Below are 17,633 nucleotides of genomic sequence, written 5' to 3'. Positions count from 1 at the left end.
CTGGGGCAAGGCACACATGCCTGTGTGCCCAAGGGGTGTTCCATTACAGATGCTTCCCTGGGAAGATTGTGGCATCCTCGCCCATAGCAACAATGAACAGAAACAAGAAGAAAACAAAGACCAAAACAAATGGAATTATGTGTCCCTGCCAGATGAACAACCAAGTGCTTGGGTGGGTGGGAAGAACTATTTTGGAGGGATTTCAACCCCACTGTTTCCAAAATTGAGGGTTTTGCCACACTCTGTTCCCATTTGGCTATGGAAGATGCCCATGGGCCTGAGAGAATTAAAAGGATGGATTTATGTTGGAGAAGACCTCCAAAGCAAACCAGTGTTGCTTGATGCCACCAGAAGAAGCAAAGACTGAGATTTTTCTGGGGTCAGAAGTTGACAAATCTGCTCTCCATGATGGATTTCTGACATTGGTCTCTTGATGTGCCCAGGGGGAGCCAGGAAGATGTGGAGCCCCCCAGCTAGGTGTCTTCCCAACACGGATCACTGGGGCTCTGCCCACCAGGTGTCACAGCACAGATTCCCCGATGGGGGATGGAGATGGAGCAGCGCACAAAACTCTTCCTGCACTCAGGGCACTGGCAGGGCTCCCCTTTTGGGTGCCTCCATTGGTGTTTGGTCAAGGCTGAGCTCTGTGAGAAGTTCTTCTCGCACTCAGGACACTCACAAGGTCTCTCCCCAATCTGGCTCCTCAGGTGGACAATCAAGTCAGAGCTCGACCTGAAGCTCTCTCCACACTCATTGGTCCAACCCCCTGTGTGGATTGTCATGTGGTGCATCATGTGGGAGCTTGTCCCACATTTTGAGCAATTCTGGGGCTTCTCCCCATGGTGAAGTTGCTCATGGACCCCATCTCTGAGCTCTGGTTGCATCTGTGGTCCAGGGTGGGTCTTTCCTCCTTAGATCCCTGTGAACTGCATTTGCAGACCCTCCTCATGTCTGCAATTCCTGGATCTCTGTTGGATTCCTGTGCCGTGGAGCTGCTCAAAATGGCCTCTTCCACAAGGTTCTGCCACGTGCATTTGACCTCCCTGGTCTCCATCCTCAGCTCCTTGTCTGGGGGAGGAAGGACAAGGAGAGGATGGGATTTGCCTCCATGCCAGAGGGAAGGGGAAGGAGATCCCCCCGCAATGCATCCCCAGCAGGATGGCGTCAGCAACGGGATTGTCCTGCAGCCGGGGGCCATGCTGGGCTTGGAGATGGAGCAGGAGAGAGGGGGAAAGGGGTAGTGGCTTCCTCCTCACCTGCCTGCGGCTCCCGGGGCATCTTCCTCTTCCTCACAGCCTCCTCCTCCACCTGGCCAAGGCTTGGGAATGGGAAATCCTGGTTTAGGGGGGAAAAGAAGGGATGAGCACGTTGAGTTTGAAGGTCCTTCTGCCCAAGTCCATCTCTAGAATTCACTGGGCATCTGGGGTCCAAAAAAACCTCCTAAACACCAAGATTCAGCCCTGAAAATGCCTCCCAGGGGTTCCCTGTCTCTGGTCTCTCCCCTTTGGTGTTCAGGGGTTCCCCCCTGTCCCAGCTTGCTGCTGCTTGTACTGGGGGTCCCCCACGTACTCAGTCCTAGTCTAGTCACTCCTCAGGCTGCTGGGAGTCCCAGGAATCAAAAAAGCCCCCTCCTCTTTGGTCTCTCCACTTAGGGATGCTGGGAATTTTTGGGGTCCTGGGGTCCCTTCTCCTCTTATTCTCTGCTTCAGGGTACAGGGGATCAAAGGAGTCCCCTCCTGCCTCTCTCCAGGCTGTTGAGGATCCTGCGAATCATGACACTGTCCCACTCTGTACTCCCCTCTTTGGAGTCCTGGGGAACACAGGCCTCTGCTCCTTCAGGCTGCCTCTGCTGGCAGCTGCCACTGGGATCCCCCAGTGTCCCTCCAAGAGCCATTTTCTGCTCAGCTTTGGAGCTCTTCATCTCAAATCACAAACCCCCCCCCAAAAAAAAAACTCAGCCCATGGGCCCCCCAGGATATCTGGGCCAAGCTCTTCATCCCCCGTCACCTGTGAGATGGGAGGGGCAAGATCCCACAGGTGGGGGAGCTGTGAATTCAGGGAGCTCCCAACTTCCTTCTTCCTTCTCCTTTTCTTGATCTTTCTTTGTCCCTCCTCTTCTTCCCACTCTTCCTCTTCCATCCCTTCTCCTCCCTTGTTGGTGTTAATTTTTTACAAAGGGGACAGGACCGCCAGGTGACGTGTCATGAGCTTTATTCAGGCACCAGTCTCAGCTACATCTACCGGAGGCGGCACAAGCTTACATCTCCCACAGCAGCTTCAGATCTCTTTGTTAAAGAATATTTTATAAGTTTTTCAGCCAATAGCAAATTGCTAAAACTTACAGACAGTTGTTCTAACCAATCACTAAAAGCACACATACACCTGCTTCAAACAATCCTTGCTTGTTTGCTTTCTATTAACAGTATACAATACTCCATTATTAAACTTAAAACCTTCTACTACCTTAGTAAACATATTTTTTCAGCAGTCTTAAGATCTATCTTAGCCAAGCCTAAAATCTCAACTATTGTTTCCTTGCATGTTGTATTTTTATATCTTCTTTAGTTTCAGGCTTTGCAGCTGCAGCTAGGTCTAAGTTCTCTGCTTTTTCTTTTCTAAGGCCTATTTTCACAGCTTCTGAGAGTCTTCTTATTTTTACTGTTTCCCACATTCCCTAATCCCACCTCCTTCTCTTACTTCCATCTTTTATCGAGCTTCTTCATCCCTCCGGGACAGGTTGGGATGGGCAGCGCGGGGCTCTTGGCTTCTCCCACCCAGTGGGGGTGGGGGGAACCCTACCTGGGGAAAAGGAAAGGGAAACTGTGAAAATTGGGGGCTGCAGACCCAAATTGGGGCTGGCTGGGAACCCTGGCTGGGGACTCCCATACCTTGGGGCTCCTCTGGGGAGATCCAGGAGGGGTGAACACAGAGAGAGCTGGGGATCCCAGGAGTGGCATCACTGGGAGGGACTAACTGTTGCGGTTTTAAACCAGTAACTAAAAAAACTACTTATTTCTTGTTGTGAGATATGGATTAGAACAAGAGCAAAACAGGCTTAAAACTTAAAAGGAATAAAGACAGTTTATTAACAAACTACAAGAATAAGAATACCAGAATAAACTTTCAGAAAACCCCTTATCTTCCACATCTTAACTATTTCTCTGTACACATGACAACATAGAGACAAATAACTTTAGGACTTTGGTGGTTAAAAACAGTCTTAATTCTTGCTACAGTCTTTCATCAGTCTTTGTAGAGAAACAGAAGTCTTTTTCTGTTAGCTTACGGAGTTTCTCACAAGAAAACTATTTTTCATCATAGTTTTCTATTTCTCTAATGCCAGCTGCCCGGAAATCTGTCATTAGATCTTCTCCTCCCATTTCACATCTCTCCGAGGTGTGTATGGGTCACTGAGTTTAGAGATTTTATTTTTAAGGATAAGTCATTCAAAGGCAGAAGTCTTCTTCATCTGTCTCTGTGAGCCTTCCTGGAAAACAGTTTTCTCTTTGCCTCCCAAAGCTTCAAAATCTTCACTCAACTCAATTCCAGCAACTCAGTATCACAAGTACTCTCTCTCTCTTTTGCTCAAAACTTACACTTTGAATACTTTGTTTCCTCTCAACACTCTTATCATGAATTAAAGGAGTCTTTTTATACTATTATTGTCCATCTCCATAGCTTTAACAGAAAGATATTTCAGCTGTAAAGCATCTCTTTATTCTCTCTTTCTTATTTAAACTTAACTCTTTTCTTCACTGTCTTTGGTGGTTCTATGATGTCTTCTCTATGTTGATTGTCTCTCTTTCTCTGTCTTTCTGAGAAAAGGAGTAATCTGTATGTTTATCCAGGTAGTAAAAGAATTAAAAGCTTTAAGAAAACTGCAAGAGTTCATGGTGTTAAGTTTCAGTCTAGCAACAAAAACTGAAAACCAAGCTTGGCTGACTAGCGCTGCTTCTTTTCCCCCTCCCTCCCCACTCCACCGCGGCCTGGTGTCGTGGTTTTAAACTACTAACTAAGAAAATTACTTACTTCTTGCTGTGAGATATGGATTAGAATAAGAGCAAAACAGGCATACAACTTAAAAGGGGAAAAAAAAAAGAAAGTTTATTGACAAACCACAATAATAAGAACACCAGAATAAACTTCCAGAAAAACCTTTCCATCCCCTATCTACCCACTATTCTCTTGTTCACATGACAACAGAGACAAAAACTCTGGAACTCTGATGGTTAAAACAGTCCCAATTCTTGCTAGTATGTTCACCAGTCTTTATAGAGAAACAGAAGTTTCTTCCTGTTAATTTATGGAGATTCTCACAAGAAAACTATTTTTGTTATAGTTTTCTATTGCCTTAATGTTAGCTGTCCAGAGCTGCTATTATTAGAGTTCACTCCTCCCATTCTCACATCACTCTGAAGTGTGTATGGGCCATGCGTCTAGAGATAGCATTTTTAAGGATAAGTTATTCAAAGGCAAAAAAAGTCTTCTTCATCTGTTTCTGTGAGCTTCACCAGAAAACAGTTTTCTCAAGGCCTCTCAGGGCTTCAAATCTCCCAACAGTTTTCTCATGGCCTCTCAAGGCTTTTAATCTCCCAGTACTTCACTATACTATAATTACTCTTTACTCAAATTTACACTTTGAACACTATTCCTCTCTAGATCTTATATCATGAATTAAAGGAGTTCTTTTCAGGACTTCATTGTCCATCTCCATAGTTTTAACAGGGAGATATTTCAGCTTAATTAAAGCATCTTCTTAATTCTCTACCTTTCCTGAAGCTTCTTTTCTTTTCTGTCACTGGTAGTTTATAAAGTCTCTTTTCATGTTGATCTCTCTCTCTCTCTCTCTCTGGATAAAAAGATTAATCCGCAAGTCTCATCTGGGTAATGAAAGAGTTAACATCTTGCCCAGGCTTTTGTAGATGGTTCGGAGATCTCTGCCGAACAGGAGCTGGAGCCGTCTGCGATGGGAAGTTCCTCATGGCTGCTCTGGAGCGTGTAGTCTCTGCTCCAACCCGCTGCAAGTCCAAGCCAGAGTTTGCAAGAAATAAAATAGAAAGTAGAAAATTTTTTTTTTAACACAGAGGTGAAAATATAGATTTTAAGAGAGTTTCACACGTGAAGTAAAGATGGAGGGAAAAGGGTGTAGTTTTTAATCCTTCTTCTTCCTTCTTCTCCATGCTTCTGCAGTTTATAGAAGCACAAAATATGATTGGTTTAGAGTTAGTCGCACTTTTAATTACGTGAGTAGATATAGAAAACTTATTTGTTGAGATATAATAACAATACACGTCTGTAGTTAATAGGATAAAAATTAGTATAAAGGTGAAAAGACCGCGTGGTTTGGGGCCATTTTGTATCATTAGTACGAGATGAGCCAAGCTGTGGTGATTTAAGCTTGTGCAGCTAGTCTGGATAGACCTGCCAAGTTTTGTGAGAATCCTTCAATAAACACGAGAAACCAGAATCTAATGAGCCCGGGAGTTTTCTTTGAATAATAAGGACTGAGATAAGTGTGACTCCCCACGAGGGAGGATCCCAAGGAAATTCAGCCCAAAGGAGGCTTAGAGACTAGAGAAAAGTATATCCACAGAAAATTCAGCCCAAAGGAGGCAAGGAGAGAGAAGTCACAGAAAAAACAGGGTTTATATAGGGAAGGAGAGGGGTGGGGGGAACTTGGATACAAGCAACAGGTTGGAGTGACAGGGAAGAAAACCAATGGGATACAACAAATCAACATAAAACTTGCAAGGGTCTCTGGGAGGGACACTATGAGAGAAGGTGCCTTGCCTATGGAGAAGCTCTCCAGGGGAGCGCCACAGTCCTCTTGCTGGCTGATTCTTCAGCCCCCACAAGAGTGACTGGACTCATACTGGGAGTACCTGAGAATGACTGGGAACATACCATGCACATCATCCTTCATATTGCGGGTAACTGACAGCAACTGGAGCATGCTGGGAGCAGATTGCATCATACTGGGACTGAGTTGATTTAGGAAGCAACTGGAACCTTGCTGGAGGCAATTGGACCATGCTGGGAGTGATTGGAAGCAACTGGGATGATACTGGGACCATCCTGAGAGTGCTGGCATGTGACTAGATTATATTGGAAGTTACTGGGATCATATTGATCTTGAAAGGGAGCAACGGTGATCATGCTTTGAGCTACTGGGTGTACCTGAGAGAAACTGGGATGATGCTGCAAGCAAATTGGAGTAACTGGGAATGACTGGATGCATGCTGGAGGCAACTGGGATATTCTGAGCATGACTGGGATCATACTGGGATCACTAAGACCTTACTGGGGCCACTGGGAGTGTCTGGGAATGCCTATGGACATGCTGAGGGCAACTGGGATATACTGGGAGTGTCTGTAAACATACTGGGGTGACTGCAAACAGCTGGGCCCATGCTGGGGGAGATTGGGATCACACTGAGAGTGACAGGAATTGTAGAGGAATGGCTAGAGAGCAAAGGTCATATTCCCATGCAGCAGTTAGCTGGGAAAGAGCTAGACAATGGAGTACAGTTGGTGTGAGATGTTGCAAAAGTCAGGAAGGCCTTGGTGATAACTGTTAACTGAGAACGGGATGCTGTGATCAGAAGAATGTGAATTCAGCATAGATGAGCGATCACAGGAATGTGAAACTAGGTGGAGTTGACCTTAAATGAAATATCCAATAATGAGCTTGCTTTTGCACTATGTATGAGCCTAATTAGTGATGCTATATAAGTGGTCCTAGAGTTACCAATAAATGAGATTTGCTGATCATTCATATTGAGTGCTGCATTTTCTCCCGCCAAACTCTTCAAATGGCGCCCGAACAGGGACCTGAGAGACCCTTGGAACCTTTGGAATCTTTGGGACTTTAAAAAGGAGTTGGAGTCAGCCAAGTGAGTGGCGACAGGAGACGGGTCCTTTGCAGCAGGGACGGCGAAAAGCAACAGCTGTGCTGCATTCCAGGCAACCTCGGAGGAGGGTTCTGATCACACAGTAGGGTTGCCGCGCCCAGGAGACCTTAGAGGAGAGTCCTGCCGTAACGTGCTGCCGAAACCTTGTAGGGCTGCAACAGCGCTGACGGTAAGATGGAAAGGCAAGCAGCATATGATTTATTTACCTGCTTTTTAGAAAAGCGACAGGTTAAAAACTTTGATTTGCACAAGGAGCTTCCTGAACTTCTTGCTTATGGGTATGCCCAGGGTTGTTTTCAGAATCCCCATACAGTCCATGAATTAAGTGAGTGGTGAAAGTTTGGAGAAAAATTGTGGGAAGCTACTTTAGATAATGATAAAACTGCTAAAAAATTGGGAAAGCTGTGGCGGACAGTTCATAATGTTCTTTTGCAGTATCAGGCTGAACAGACAGCTGCCACAAAGGCATCTGCAGCTATGTCAAAAAATAAATTATTAGAGGGAATTAATGAATGTCCATTGCCACCCGCCACGAACACAGTAATCTTGACCCCCCCCCCACGCAGTCACTGACCTCTGCTGCAGCTGCTAATTCTTTTGTGTTGTCTCAAATTCCTTCACCTACTAACCTTGATTCTGGAACGGAGCCTTCGGCACCGTTACCATCCTCCCCTATGGGAAATAAATCTGTCCCTGGGGTAGGACATGAGTTAGGTGGGACTGTTGCACGGGAAAGAAGGGAGACATGGGTTTGCATTAGCACGGAATATTTTGCAAGAGGGAGATCAGGAAATGACAGACGCTGTACTGGAAGTAGTATGTCCTGTAGCCTTTGCACCGATGCAAGGGGGAGGAATACAAGCTCAAATTACAGCTTTAGATTGGAAATGGTTATCACAGTTGCAATCTACAGTCAGTCAGTTTGGAGTGACCAGTGAACTGGTTAGACAAATGACTGATTATTTGTGGGGTACACAGATTTTGTTGCCTGCAGATTGTAGGAGTATTATGAAATTGATTCTTACTAAGCATCAGCAGTTGTTGTTTAATGCACACTGGCAAGCTTATTGTCAAGAAAGTGTAAATGTGCAAAGACAGGCAGGTGATCCACTGCATAGATTAACTTTGGAAGAACTTACAGGCTTAGGAGCATATAGTCAAGTGGAGGCACAAGCTATTTTGGGACCAGACAAGTTGAGAGAAGGAATGTGGTTAGTGCGAGCTGCATTTGATCGGATTAAGGAGCCAGGAGGTATTCCATCTTATATGGGTATTAAGCAAGGGGCGAGATGAGCCATTTGGAGCATTTATTGATAAATCAGCTGCAGCTATAGAATGGGCAGGTGTTCCTGAATATATGAGGGGAGCATTATTAAAACAATGTGCCTTACAAAATTGTAATCCAGCAACTAAGTCAGTTTTAAATTCCCTAAGTGCTAATTGGACTATTGAGGAGGCATTAGAGAGAATGTCTAATATACCAGTGGGGTCACAAGCAATGTTAGTCCAAGCAATTAAAGAACTAGGGCAAGGGTTAGAGAAGCAGGCTGCATCTACTCAGAGTCAGGTTTTAGAAGCTCTAGAAAAGCAGGCTGCATCTACTCAGAGTCAGGTTTTAGCAGCTCTTGCACCCCTACAAGTGGCTACAACTAACAATGGCAGGATTCCAGCCTCCCGATTCAAATGTTTTCGCTGTGACAACCTTGGACATATTCGGAAGGAATGTACTGTACCATCTGTTTGGTGCAATCAGTGTCGGTCCAATATCCACACTGATAATGCCTGCCGCCGGAGATCGGGAAACGGGAAAGCCAGCGTGAGAAGCCACCGCGTCAGGACAAAAATAGCAGCTGCTGGAACATCAGTGCAACTTCCCTCCAGCCTGCCACAGCAGGGAGCCTCGGTCTGGACCTGGCAGCCTCAGTGACTGTGGATTTATTGACATCACAGCCCTAGAAGATTCCCATGGGAATTATTGGACCAGTGATAATAAATGGAAAAGCTATGGGTGCAATAGTGTTGGGGCGTTCATCTGCTAGTCTAATGGGACTGTTTATTTTACCTGGAGTAATTGATGTGGACTATTCTGGTGAAATATATATCATGGCATATACACTGACACCACCAACTAGAATTGATAAAGGACAGCGAATTGCACAATTGGTGCCGCTGCCACAATATACCCATCAGTTGACACCATTGAAAAATCAATCACGGGGTACGAGTGGATTTGGTTCCATAGGAGGACTTACATTGCTTACCCTGGACTTAAACACTCGACCCAAGCGAACAGTTGTTCTCAATTACAATGGAGAATCCCACCAATTAGAAGGACTATTGGATACTGGGGCGGACTCAAGTATTGTTGATCCACGGTATTGGCCTCAGGAATGGCCTTTGTTGCCTAGTATGGTGACTGTTACAGGGGTGGGAGGTTTAACTTTGGTGAAAAGGTCTCCACAAATCCAGGTTCAATTAGATGGGAAGGTTATCAGTTCTGTTTTGTCAATTGTTCCATTACCAGACAAGGTTCAATGTCTAATTGGACGAGATATTTTGTCACAACTTGGTGTTATTTTGACCAATGAGCACCCTTTAGAAGAGAGGCCATTGTTTGGACTTTCCCACTCCCACTTAAATGGATAATTCAGGAACCAGTATGGGTTGAACAGTGGCTTTTAAAAAGGGAAAGTCTGCAACAAGCTCATCAATTAGTGCTGGAACAATATCAGCAAGGACATTTAAAGTTGTCCACAAGTCCTTGTTTTTTGTTTATTAAAAAGATTTATGTTATTAAAAAGATTTTTGTTATTAAAAAGAAATCTGGGAAATATCGATTGCTGCATGACTTACGTACAGTAAATGAACAAATGGAGCCAATGGGAGCACTACAACCTGGTTTGCCCAATCCTGCAATGTTACCAAAAGATTGGCCCTTGTTAATAATTGATTTAAAGGACTGTTTTTTCACTATCTCACTGCATGAACAGGATACTTGCAGATTTGCTATTACCTTGCCTTCATTAAATCGAGCAGAACCAGACAAGAGATTTGAATGGACAGTTTTACCACAGGGTATGCGTAATTCTCCTACCTTGTGCCAGCTTTATGTTGACAATGCTTTGCAGCCACTACATGTTCGGTGGCCTACAACTATTACTTATCACTATATGGATGATATTCTTTTTGCTCGATCACAACCTTTTGCAGAAAAACAAGTTAAGGACATTCAAATACAACTACTTCAGAATGGACTGACTGTTGCACCTGAGAAAATACAGCTGTCATCCCCATGGAAATATCTCGGGTGGACTTTAACTGAGCAGTATGTTGCCCCTCAGAAACTGTCATTAAACATGTCACTTCATACTGTTCATGATGCTCAGCGATTGCTAGGAGATTTGCAATGGCTTAAACCTGTTGTAGGTATTCCTAAGGAACTTTTACAACCGTTACGACCTTTGTTAAAAGGTACTGATCCTACAGCACCTATACAGGTCACCAGTGAACAACAAGAAGCTCTCAATAAAATAATAGACTGTATCCAGACAGGTGTTGTTTATAGGCGAGATCCAGACTTGGACATTAACCTTACTGTATGGTTTGGACCTCAACGTCTCATTGGTGCTTTAACGCAGCAACAAAAGAAAACAGGGGAGATATGGGTATTAGAGTGGTTGTTGCCACCACTACAACAGAGACATACCTTAATTCAAAAAATTGAAATTTTGGCAAATTTGATAAAGCAAGGGAGGAAGTGATTGTGGCAAATTATGGGAGCAGATCCAGCTGTAATTCAGATACCAATAAAAAAGGACACTTTAGATTGGTATTTAATTCACAGCTCCACATTGCAAGAAGCATTGCTTGACAATAGCAGTGTGATCAGTACTGAGGAAGTGCCTCAAATACCATTACGATGGATAGGCCAGCAGAATTGGATTGAGAAGCCCAAACGATCATTTGTGTCGTTACCAGGGGCATCAACTGTGTTCACTGATGCTGGAAAGAAATCTCGCACAGCTGCTGCTACATGGCAAGATTCAGAAGGACAATGGAATCATCATATTATTCCAGCTCAAAAGGAGGATACACTACAAACTCTGGAGTTAGTCGCTGTTGTTTGGGGTTTGGTGCAGTTTAAAGGTCCTGTTAATGTGGTAACTGATTCTTTATATGTTGCAGGACTAAGTGAACGTATTGAAAATGCAGACATTAAGGAAGTAAAAAACCCTTGTTTATATGAACTATTTTTACATCTTCAAAGAGCAGTAAAGTTGAGAACTGCTGCCTTTGCTATTATCTATATTAGTAGCCACAAATGGGATGTGGGTTTATAAGAAGGAAATGCTGGGGCAGACCAATTGGTTTCTTTGACACAAAATAGTCCTGTCCCACCACAGACATTAGCTAGAGAAGCTCATGCCATCTTTCATCAAAATGCAAAAGGTCTCCATCGGGAGTTTCAGATACCTTTAGAGGAGGCTCGGGCTATTGTCAAAGCATGTCCCATTTGTAGTTTTCACAATCAAGGCACTGGATTGGGTCTTGGGGTAAACCCTAGAGGATTACAGGCTAATGAGTTGTGGCAAATGGATATTACTCATGTTGCAGAGTTTGGGAGAGTTAAGTATGTACATGTCACCATTGATACTTACAGTCATTACATTTGTGCCACAGCTCAATCTGGTGAGAAAGAGCCATTTAGTAAGTTGTTTTGCAGTCATGGGAGTTCCACGTTCTATTAAAACAGACAATGGGCCTGCTTATTGTAGTAGTAGAATTAAGCAGGTGAGGCAGTCATGGGGAATCAAACACATAACAGGGATTCCTCATTCCCCCACAGGTCAGGCAATAGTAGAACGAGCTAATGGTACTTTGAAGCAATATCGGAACAAATTTAGGGAGATCAAAGATCCACAAGAACAATTATTGCGTTGCTTATTTGTTTTAAATTTTCTGTGTATTTTTGGAAACAGCGATTTGCCTGCAGCAGTACGTCATAGTGCACCTGAAGCAGAGAAAACCCAAAGTCCAATATGGGTTCGCTATAAGGATCCAAAAACAGGACTGTGGGGAGGTCCTAGCAAGGTACTGTATTGGGGACGTGGTTATCTTTGTGTGTCTACCCCCACAGGGCCTGTCTGGGTGCCGAGCCGATGGACTAAACCTGCTGATCCCAGTGGTTTACCTTCAGCTGATCCAGAAAATTCAGCAGATACTTCTCGCTCTCTACCATCAACATAGAGACGGGATCTGATGAACTCTCACATTCAAATCTTGTGTACAGTACCAGATTGTGAATGTTATCCTTTTGTATGTTACATTTGTAAGGTGTGTAAGGAAAGGTGGTGGATACATTCTAAGTGGGGTAGATCTCCAAGAGGGATTTGTACAGAGTGTTATAACTTTGAAAGAAATTTGACTGAGATTGCGTTACAAGAAGGTGTGCAAACAGGACAATTTGAAAAAGGATCTGATAGATGGTGGGAGATTTTTGCTTTTGGGGTAAATCCAGAAAACTATTGTTATCATCCTAATACCCCTTTACCGTTTATTATTGAAATAAACACAATACGTTGTCGTAAGAAACTTACACAAGTCAGGTGTGATATCCCAGGGGTAAAAAATAAAAATTGGGAGCAATTCTTAAAATGGCAGTCTCGAGAGAAAGGGTCTTTCCCTGAAAGTTATCCCTGCTGCTGGGAAGATGGAACACCCCGTGGTTCGAAGCAACCGAATCAACGGGCGAGGCAGAGGAGTAAAAGAAAAGGGAAGCAAGATCCAGCCAAGATGCTGGGTGAACTGCTGCAATCCTTTTAAAGTCCTTAAGGGACTATCTCTGATCAGGTTGTTATTATTGTAGTTTACCATGATAAAGGAAAATGAAGGGTTTTTGATTGACATGGATGAAAGACAAAATATGTGGGTAACGTGGGCTAATCAAACTGGACAGGATAATTTTTGCCTTTCAATGGCTACCCCTTCGGATCCTTTTCGAACTTGTTTAGTGGGCGCACCTTTAGATGATTCACTCAGTGCCACAATGTTTAAAAACTGGACAAAGAATTGGAAAACACCCAAGGAAGCAAACAAAACATTATGTGAAATTCCATCAGGTAAATTCAGGATCAATATCTGTGACAAAGGTTTAATTCAGGCAAATCCCATTGGTGCTCAAAATTGGTACATTGCTACAGGTTTAAATGTTACTGGGTCAGAACCACAAGAGTTAAGACTGTTAGGTTCAACCCTTAGCAATTACTGTTTAAATTTTGTCAATAGGGCTAGGAACAATCATGTAAAAAAGTCTCATGGGCCAAATGGTACAAATGTTTCTCCACAAAATTTGCTATATTTGCAAAATAATGATACATACTGTGGCAATTGGTCTCGTAAAGTAAATTCTAGCAATACACCTTTACAATTACCACCTGGTGTTTTTCTAATTTGTGGAGATCGTGCATGGCAAGGACTGCCAGCAAACACTTATGGAGGGCCTTGTTATTTTGGGAAATTGACATTGTTTGCACCCACTATACAGCAACTATTAAGAGCCAATAGAACCAGGTTACGAAAAAGGAGAAGTGTGTTTCAATTGGGACCAGAATGCAAAGATCAGGTTGAACTTTGGGAACAACCTACAGTGATTGTGTCATCTATTTTTACACCTGGAGTTTCTAGTGCTCAAGCCTTCACACAGTTACGACGACTGGCATGTTGGACAGGAAAACAGTTTAATATTACATCAAAGGTTTTGTCTGATTTGCTTTTGGATATGAACAGTGTTAGGCATGCTGTATTGCAGAATAGAGCTGCTATTGATTTTTTGCTATTAGCACAGGGCCATGGCTGTGAAGACTTTGATAGGATGTGTTGCATGAATCTTTCTGACCATTCAGTGTCTATTCACACTCGTCTTCAACAACTACAGAGAAATATGAAAAAATTAACCATGGAAACAAATCCATTAGAGGAATGGTTTCAATCCCTAGGTCTCACAGGATGGTTAAAAAATTTGGCACAAATGGCAATTGTTGTTATATTGATCATTGTGATTGTGTTACTGTTTATTCCTTGCATACTGCAATGCTTACAAAACATGATAAAAAGGGCTACTTCTACAGTTTTGTTAGTACAAAAAGAAAACAGGGGAATTGTAGAGGAATGGCTAGAGAGCAAAGGTCATATTCCCATGCAGCAGTTAGCTGGGAAAGAGCTAGACAATGGAGTACAGTTGGTGTGAGATGTTGCAAAAGTCAGGAAGGCCTTGGTGATAACTGTTAACTGAGAACAGGACACTGTGATCAGAAGAATGTGAATTCAGTATAGATGAGCGATCACAGGAATGTAGAATTAGGTGGAGTTGACCTTAAATGAAATATCCAATAATGAGCTTGCTTTTGCACTATGTGTGAGCCTAATTATTGATGCTATATAAGTGGTCTTAGAGTTACCAATAAATGAGATTTGCTGATCATTCATATTGAGTGCTGCATTTTCTCCCGCCAAACTCTTCAAGGAATCATACTGGGATTGACTGGGAGTGGCTGTGAGCAACTGGAATCATGCTGAAAGCAACTGGGAGGAGGTGGAAGTGACTGGGAGCATGACAGGGGTGACAGGGATATACTGAGTGAGACAGGGAGTCACAGGGATCATCCTGGAGGCTACTGGAGTCATGCTGGCATTGACAGGGAGCAACTGGGAGCACACTGGGAGGCACTGGCATCATACTGGGAGGGACTGGGATCATACTGAGAGTGGCTACAATCATACTGGGATCATATTGGGTGTAAATGTACTCTGACTGGAGGTTACTGGGAGCTACCATGCTGGCAGTACTGGGAGCTACCATGGCCAGGCCCATGCTGGCAGCCAACTGCACACACACTGGGAGGAACTGGAAGCAACTGGGAATGATAGGATGCATGGTGGTGACAACTGGGATGTACTGGTAGTGACTGAGATAAAACTGGGGGCAACTGAACAATGCTGAGGTAACTGGGAGTGCCTGGCAATGACTACAGACATGCTGATGGCAACTGGGATATACTGAGCGTGTTTGTAAGCATACTGGGGTGACTGGGAACACACTGGGGGTGATCGAGATTAACTGATATTTACAGCCTTCACTGGGGACAACTGGAAATGATCCCCTTGTTCCCCACCAGCCCTCCCTCCGGCACTGTCGCATCTCCCAACACCTGCACCATCAGGATCTGCCCAGAGCAGCTCAATGGCTCCAGTGCTGGGGCTGGTGGCGCTTCTGGGGGGTGAGGGGGAATAAGACCCCAGGCACTGGGACCCTGAACTGCCATTCTTGACACCAGGACCCTCCTATTCCTCTTATCCTGCACAGCGACCCCACTGGATCCTCTATTTCTGGGCATCAGGGCCCCCCTGCTCCCCCTTTCCCAGCCATCCCATGGCTTCCAGACTCCAGACTTCCTGTGTGCTTGACCTGGGGACACTCTGGATGCCTTGGACCCCCATTCCTGCTTCTGCCAGCCCCCAGCCCCACCTTTCTTCAAAACCAGAGACACCCTGAATTCTGCTTTCCCAGTCATCCTGTATGCCCCCAGTCTGTTACCCCCTTTTCTGGAAAAGCCTGGATTCCCCTTTCCTGGGCACCAGGATGCCCTTTAACCTCTCCAAGTCCCTGCCCCCCCATTTCCTTGACTCAGAGACCCCGTGGAACCCCCATTCCTGAGAACCGAGATGCACTTTTACCCCTTTTCCCAGCACTGAAACTCCCCTGCACCCCCTTATCCAGCACCGACTCAGCTTTTTCCGGCCACCCCACCTCTCCCAGCCCCACCCTTTTCCCTGATCCTGGGACCCCTGCGCCCCCATTCCTGCATTTGCCAGCCCCCAGTCCCTCCCTTCCTCACACTAAGAAGCCCTGACATCCCCTTTCCTGGGCACAGGATTCCCTGGACACCTCATCCCAGCTCTCCCAGTCCCTGCATCCCCCTTTCCTTAACTCTGAGCCCCTGAACCTCCTTCCCAGCTCTGCCAGCTTGTTGTGTCATTCCCCTCTGGCTGTCAGCTCTGGGAGTGCCCACTCCCCCCCCGCGCCACCAACGGTGTTAGTGCCAGAGGTTAAGGCTTTTTTTCTTTGCCCCCGCAACCTCCCTGCGGGGGGCTGGGTTTACCGTTGTTGGAGTTTTCCTCTTCCAGACCCCTCTGAGTCCTTGCCGACGCCGGGGGCCATGCTGACCCCCCTCCCCCTCTTCCCCGCTGCAGGGATGCAGCAGGGAGCCCGAGGGCCAGGTGGAAAGAAAGCGCTGCTGTAATTTCCAGCAGTTGGGGCCGCTCCGTGTTTCTCCGTCCCCAGCGTGGGAACATGCGAGGGACTCAGCCTTTTAGTTTATAGTGAACTGTTACCGCCGGTGGTCCCCGGGGCATTTCCGTCTCCTGTGTCCCATCTAAAGGAGGTTGAGTGACTACCCTCCACCCCGCCCCCCCCACCCCCCCACCCCGCATACCCAAGTCCCCCTCCCTGTGAGTTTACTCCTACACCTTTGTGGGCATTCGAAGGAGTCTGTGTCTGTTATTTCTTAGCGTGTTTAACCTTGATTTGTAGAAAGTTTGTAAGTTTTCTAGCTGTGAAAAATAAATAGTTCTTTCTGAAATACCCACTCTCTGAAGAAGTCCAGTTAAAAGAAGCAGCCCCAGATTCCCCAACCTTTGTCTCTTCCTGGAATTTCCCTTTGCAAGAATAAACTGTGAAATATAACTCAGAAGAGTCTGCCCTTTTGGCTTTTTCACTTGGTCAATAGACTTGTGCTCAGAGGGAATTGGTCTGCTCAAATCCTGAACTAAACCCAGACAGCAGCTCTGGTCAAGATCCCTCCTGGCTTTGGGCCGGAGACAGAATATTGAGAGAAAGAACTGCATTTGTTAAAGTTAACTTTGTGAGGTTTTTTTTCTTTCCGTTTTTTCCTCTCTGCGAGAGTATGTGCGGGATGACGAAGAAAGATAACAGCAGAGCTGCAGCACCAGCAGAGCGGGCAGTCATCCCCCCCACCCCCCCCCCAAGAAAAGCACCAGGATAGTACCCAGTTTGTCAAAAAGTCATGATTTATGGGTTTTTATATACCTTTTAGAGTTAATTTTGTGTTTTAAGTAATTATGAGTTTATGCAGTTGCAGTTTTTAGAGTTTTACTAGAGAAATTATTGTGATTCTTTGAAAGTTTAAAAAGCCCCTTTTCAAAAAAAGGTGTTTAAGGTGAATATTAACAGAAGTTACCTTGCAATAATTAGTTTTAAAACCTAAGGTTAAAATATAGTATGATTTACAGCTACTAAGAAAACAACCTTCCAATTAACATTATCTACAAAAGAGATTTATGGTTTGAAAAATAATTAGTTAAGAGAACTTAACTGTACAAGACAAAGTTAAGTTAAAGCATGTATTATCTATTTGCTTGTTTTTTCCACAATTTTAATAAGGTAATTTCAATGTGAGTCCTTTTGTTATAAAAAATACGCATAACAGCATATATACCAATTTGGACTTCAGATTTTAATTAAAAATTGCACTTAATGTTTCTGGAAAGTGCTACAAAAGCTGAATGGCAACTTGCCAAATCCTGTGTTGTGGTTTTTCTCTAGAAAAACTGCACTTTAAAATCCTAACAAACTTAAGCATATACAAGGCAAATTCCTGTTATGAGCAAGTATTTTTAGTAACATTTGCAGTTATTGTGAATTGT

The 17,633-nt window shown here is 44.5% G+C and overlaps 1 protein-coding gene across 1 annotated transcript; it reads left to right on the top strand.

The window, feature by feature from the left end:
* Nucleotides 1-6,754: 6,754 nt before the first annotated feature.
* LOC111932445 (uncharacterized) lies at nucleotides 6,755-14,267 on the top strand. The gene is made up of 2 exons (XM_023931537.2): nucleotides 6,755-11,019; nucleotides 12,049-14,267. Exon 2 carries the CDS (start codon nucleotides 12,784-12,786, stop codon nucleotides 14,155-14,157), a length of 1,374 nt encoding a protein of 457 aa, XP_023787305.1. The 5' UTR covers nucleotides 6,755-11,019; nucleotides 12,049-12,783; the 3' UTR covers nucleotides 14,158-14,267.
* Nucleotides 14,268-17,633: the final 3,366 nt, after the last annotated feature.

The sequence above is a fragment of the Cyanistes caeruleus genome, chromosome 30, assembly GCF_971803275.1.
Source record: "Cyanistes caeruleus chromosome 30, bCyaCae1.hap1.1, whole genome shotgun sequence".
NCBI lineage: Eukaryota > Metazoa > Chordata > Aves > Passeriformes > Paridae > Cyanistes > Cyanistes caeruleus.
This window is presented reverse-complemented; position numbering and strand designations above follow the sequence as displayed.